The sequence below is a fragment of the Centruroides sculpturatus genome, unplaced genomic scaffold (genome assembly GCF_000671375.1).
Source record: "Centruroides sculpturatus isolate CEXI.00-Female unplaced genomic scaffold, Cexi_2.0 scaffold571, whole genome shotgun sequence".
In the NCBI taxonomy this organism is placed as follows: Eukaryota; Metazoa; Arthropoda; class Arachnida; order Scorpiones; family Buthidae; genus Centruroides; species Centruroides sculpturatus.
In genome coordinates this window covers 486,506-492,384 of record NW_019385013.1, presented here as the reverse complement: position 1 = coordinate 492,384, position 5,879 = coordinate 486,506, and the positions used below count along the sequence as shown (strand labels likewise).

The window sequence follows — 5,879 nt, the reverse complement described above, 5'->3', positions numbered from 1 at the left end:
GCGCGAAGTGTCATGTTACTCTGTAAACAAACACTCCCTTTCTTGTCTGAAGTGGGTCAGTTGTCAAGGTTACTGTTTAATTGTATTGAACAGAATGTTGTCCTTAATATTTAAGAATCAGTTTTATCAGAACTGTTTACTTTTAACGCTTTTCTTATAACTTATTTTCACTTCGGTTATAAAATTGTTTTTATCGTGTTTTAAATTGATTTGTTATAAATTATACAGTACTTGTATAAAGTTTATGAAGTAAAATTGCAATGAACATTTCGTTCTTTCAAGAAATGTTTATTGATTATACGCAGTTCATGTTTTCAAAAATGTTTTTATATCTCTTTTTCATCATTATATGTATATATTAATAAAATATATTCACATTTTATAAACACATTTTTTGTATTTAATTATGTTTTCATTATATCGAATAGATATTCATATTATATTCGAACCAACCTTTTATATTTTATAAATGTTGATGTCATTCGTTTAATTCTATACTACTTATGTAATAACTATTTTTATATCATTTATTTTATTTTCCTTTTATATGTTTTTAATTACTCCCCATATTCCAAATGATAAATTCAGAAATTAAATTATAACTACTATTATCTTGACAACGTTTAAAGATAGAATTTTGCCTAGGTTATCTCTGAAATATGTCATTGATGGCTTATCAAAAGAATTCTTATCTTCGGGAACTTCTTCGATATTTTTTGAAAATATACCTTAATTACATTTTAAAAAGATACGAAATGAGTTACAAATTTGTATTGAGAAAATTCATTTTATCTATATATATAAAAATGAATGTATGTGTGTGTGTATGTGTGTTGCTGTCTGTCCTTCATGCATTACCACACCGTTTATCCGATTGCCGTGAAACTTTGAGAAGTTGTTTAGTATATTCCAGCGAAGGTTTCTGGCATAGTACGATTGCCATCAAACTTTGGAAAGTTTTTTAATACTCTCCCGCGAAGTACATTCATCCAACGATAGATGCCGCGCGTTTACATGAGCATTCGAGCACTGTGTGTTCGATCGATTTCAAATTGTGAAGACCATTTCCCCCCTCCAAAAATATCTCTATATATGCATTTATTATTTACGATATTTGTAATAATTTTTGTTTAATCACTTTATTTTAACTTTTTTTTTGCTAATTATCTATTCGCTCGAACTTCGTTAAAACCTTAACTGTATCCCGAACAACAACCGAAGTTGTAGGAGGAAATTCGCCTATTTTACCGATCTAGGATCTTCCTTTCCCAAATTTTAATATCAACTTATAATAATTTAAAAAGACAAATTACAATAAAACGGTTTATTATCCAACTATCAGAAATTTCACAACATGCCAAGGAAGAGAAGAAGGAGCAATTAAATAATCAAAATTATAAAGGATTTATAAAAATATATAAAAATGAGGAATATCGCACTTCAAACAATCTCTGTGAGTATGTGGGCTAAATTTAAAGAATCTGTGCTTCTCACATGTACAGTACAACTGTATGTGACCTGTTCACGCGTCTGAAAACCTTCTGATTTATTCTTGTACGCATCAGACGGAAAAACAAAAAATATCGTGTATCCACAAGCACTCCAATAAACAAATAAAATTGAATCGACACTTTGAAATATTTTCCCAATAAAAATGAATGATAATAATAATAATATAATAATAAGTTTCAATAAAAATGATAAAATGTAAATTTAATTTTATCATAACGAGTTTGCTTGAATTTCGTTTCTTTTGAGATCGCAGCAATGCGCGACAAATAAGCTAGTATAATTATAACTGTATTTCTAAAATAATATAACATTTAATATAATAATAATAAAATGGTATATTGTCGTGGGAAAGGAGTCACATGATAGACATATGTTGACATTAACGGTGCAGTCGTGACACCTATGTATGAACTTTTTAATCTAATTGTTATAACAGAGGATAAAATACGATCTAATTTTCACAACGAGCGTTTCTTCTATCAAAGTTGTTTACATTAATTTTTTCTCGACAACTGCGTTAAATTCGTGGATATCACATAAGTATAGGTTAAAGGGATTTTCAAATTTGTTTAAAAGCTGAAATGGAAAGGATGTAATCATGGAAATATAGGCTTTTGTGCTTTCTTAAAGTGAGTATAAAAGATATTCAGTTTCTCTTCCTTTAAACAAGTCTCTGAATGCTTCTATTGCTGCAGCAACAAATAATTTTTCTTTTGACATTTCTGATAATATCCCAGTTATCTTGCATTATTTTAATGTCAAAAAAATTTCGACAGGAAAAATATAGTTTTATTAATGTTGAGATAAAAGAATAACGAGGCAAAATAGTAGAAAGAGAATTTTAACTTTAAGAAAAAGCTGTTGATGTATTAAACAAATAATCATATCTGTACTTCAATTATATCAAAATATATATAGCACAATTAATTGATAAGTTCAATCGAAGTCATTACGGATGGAATTTTAACTAATAAAAAAATTAACTATCGATGGTAAACCTATTTTTACAAGTCATATAATAGACTTAATTTCGTATGTAATGAAAAATAGAACACCTGTATTAGCTCCTACTGGTTTTATCGAATTTTTTGACGGCAGAAACAAAATCAATAGAGTAGATAGAAAACAAAGATTTTGCAGCGTTACTGGATAAAACACTGTATCAACGAGCATCAGTCGAGGCTCCAGAAGAAATTTACCTTCTGAGACTACAGTAGAGCCTCGATTATCCGACCCAATTGGGGACTGGGGTTGGTCGGATAATTGAAAAATCGGATAACCGAATAGTATGAAAAAATCCATTATTAGTGTAGTATATTATTATATCCCATGTAATTAGTATATTAGTATATTGCTATTAATTTACTTCGCGTTGAATTTTCATCGATGTTAATTGTAACGAAAATTTTTAATATAATAATCGTCGCTATTGTATCGTTAAAAATTAGAAAATGAAGCCTCGTTTAAATACTGGCTCCCTTTCATGGTCGATCCAGTGTTGCCAGCGAAAACACGTAAAAATAATATTAAAGTAGCCAAGACATAGCCAAATATTCTAGCGCCACATCACTACCGGACATTTGAAATTTGCGGACTAGGAGGGTCGGTTAACCGAGGTGACGGTTAATTGAGGGTCGTAACTCATTTCGTATCTTTTTAAAATGCAATTAACGTATATTTTCAGAAAATATCGAAGAAGTTTCCGAAGATAATAATCTTTCTGATGAGCCAACAATGACATATTTCAGAGATAACCTACACAAAATTCTATCTTTAAATGTTGTCAAGATAATAGTTTTTATAATTTACTTTCTGAATTTATCATTTGGAATATGGGGAGCCTTAACAATAAATCATGGTATAGACGTCACTACCTTATATCCTGAAGAATCGCCGATAACCAAGTCTACCAAAATATATTATAACAGTTTTACCCGTTATTCCTTCCCTTACCAAGTAGTTATTAATACTACATTAGATTATTCAGATGTAAATGCGCAACCATCCCTAGACAAACTGATGAACAAATTTGAACGTCTTCCATATATTGCAGATTCTCGATTTACTTTATCGTGGTTAAAATATTACAAAGAATTCCAGAATCATCCTGTTGCAAAATATTCATTACGTGGTTACAACATGTCCGTAAAAGAAGATTTCTTGGATGGTCTTCACAATGTTTTTCTTAAATTTAAAGCAGCGCAGCAATTCTATAATCATATTGCTTTCAATGAAAAGACAACCTATATTTTTAGTAGCAGATTCTTTATTTTTGTCAACGATACGCTAAGTTCAGCAGCCGAAGTAAAAATTTTAAGTAATTTGTGGAAAATTGTTGACGAATTACACTTTCCTGTTCTGATTCACGAAGCATTCGCTCCTGTATACGTACAAGTAATCGTCATTAAACATACATTTAGAGATTTATTTTGGATCACGTCTGTTTTAATAATGTTACTGTTCTTGCTGTTTATACCGAACATTGTCGTTGCTGTTCTGGTAGCAATATCGGTAGCATCAACAATTGTAGAAACTCTAGGATATATGTTCCTGTGGCGTGTCAACGTGGACATTTTATCTATGATGAGTCTGATATTGTGTGTGGATTTCTGCGTGAATTATCCGGCCCATATATCTTATGCTTATGTTTGTTCTGTGTTCGAAACTCCGAGTGAAAAAATGAAGGACAGTCTCTATCGTATTGGCGATCCGATATGTCAAGGATCTTTGTCTACCTTTTAGGGATTTTATTTTTATATAGAAATGTTTACGCATTTATTACATTTGTGAAAATTGTATTTCTTATCGCTTTAGAAACTGCATTTCATGCACTGATTTTCATTCCGGTCGTTCTTTCACTCGTGTTTTCTATTTTGTCTAAATTTATAGTTAAACTACAAGATCAGGTTGAAAACAGAAATTTCTTCTAAAAATGAAATTCACTTTTAAACGTTTAAACACTTAAAATCAACTGTATTATGGCAATAGCTATTATTTTAATCGAATAAGTATTATAAACTGACTTTCATTTTATACGTTTATTGATGTTTTTATTGAAGACAATAAATGTTTAATGCAAAATATTATAAAATAATACTGAGTCAACGGAATATATTTGTAAACACTTTTTGTTTTTGTGAGTTAATGGGAAATTCAAATCTTAAATTGCAAAATATAATATTTAGATACAGATTAAATACAATAACACTACGTAACGAGAAAATATTTATTGTGACATTGACAGAATGCAAGGATGCAATTTTTCAAAATACTCAATTTATTTAATTAAAAATGTATGCTATCCATCTGAAATAAGTAGTGTCTTGCCGTGTATATTATACTTTTCCAATGTGCATCTGACGTTCATATATCCGGATCGGCTCTTCGTACTGTTTCCGTATCTGTTGCAACTTTCATCTGCCTAACAGCGTTATCTAAATTAAAAAATGACGGGCAGACAAACGACAATTTACAGGTCTATAATTTCGAAATTGCTGGCTTTCTTTTACTCTACTGGAATTGTTAAATGAATAGAAGGTAATGGTATTATTTAATAACAATGGTGACACATCTATAAAGCTTCTGGGGCTAGGTTCATTAATAATCATAATTGATGTTCGTATGACTGTGATGTTCTTAACGAAGTAGTATTTCATTCCGGTGATAAATAATTCATTTTTATTATGTCAAATATCTACATTGTAAAGTTTTAAACGTTAAATTTCAGTTTTTCTACAGCATAAATTTGATTTAATTTTTGGAGTGTTATTATATTTGATAGTCTTTATGATTAATCAATTACACATAAAAATAGAACTAAATTAACTTACAACAATTTTTTTTGTATTTTTCGATTTAATGAAGATAATATTATAGCATTGCTCGTGCAACATTGCTTTGATATATTAATTATATATATATATATATTTATTAATGACATTCAAATTAATAAACTACGTTTATTAAATACATATTGTTTGCATCTTTCATACATCGTGGCTACTTTATTCGAATTAATTATAAACTACGGTTGATATTACAAAGCAGACAAAAGTACTTATTTAAGTTATTATAATACGAATAACTTTGTTATTAATAAATCAATATATTACATATATTTGCAAATGTTTTTTGTGACAACGTTCCTAATCAATTCAACTCTAACATATAATTCAATTTCCTTTATACAATAAAACTATTCAAAAAGGTATATTTTTTGTTATTTTACAAAAAGAATAACATCTAAACTTAAAGTGAACTGCAAGAACAAATTACATACTTTAACTGTAGTGTAAATAACAATTCTCTATAAACTATTGTTCGTCATTATTCAATATTTATATGAATAAATGTAATATTGTATGCTG

General features: G+C 29.0%; 1 protein-coding gene across 1 annotated transcript; it reads left to right on the top strand.

The window, feature by feature from the left end:
* The first annotated feature begins 3,246 nt into the window (after nucleotides 1-3,246).
* On the top strand, nucleotides 3,247-4,254 carry LOC111633419 (patched domain-containing protein 3-like). Its single transcript, XM_023377983.1, has one exon. The coding sequence runs from the start codon at nucleotides 3,247-3,249 to the stop codon at nucleotides 4,252-4,254; it is 1,008 nt and encodes a 335-aa protein (XP_023233751.1).
* The last annotated feature ends 1,625 nt before the right edge of the window (nucleotides 4,255-5,879 follow it).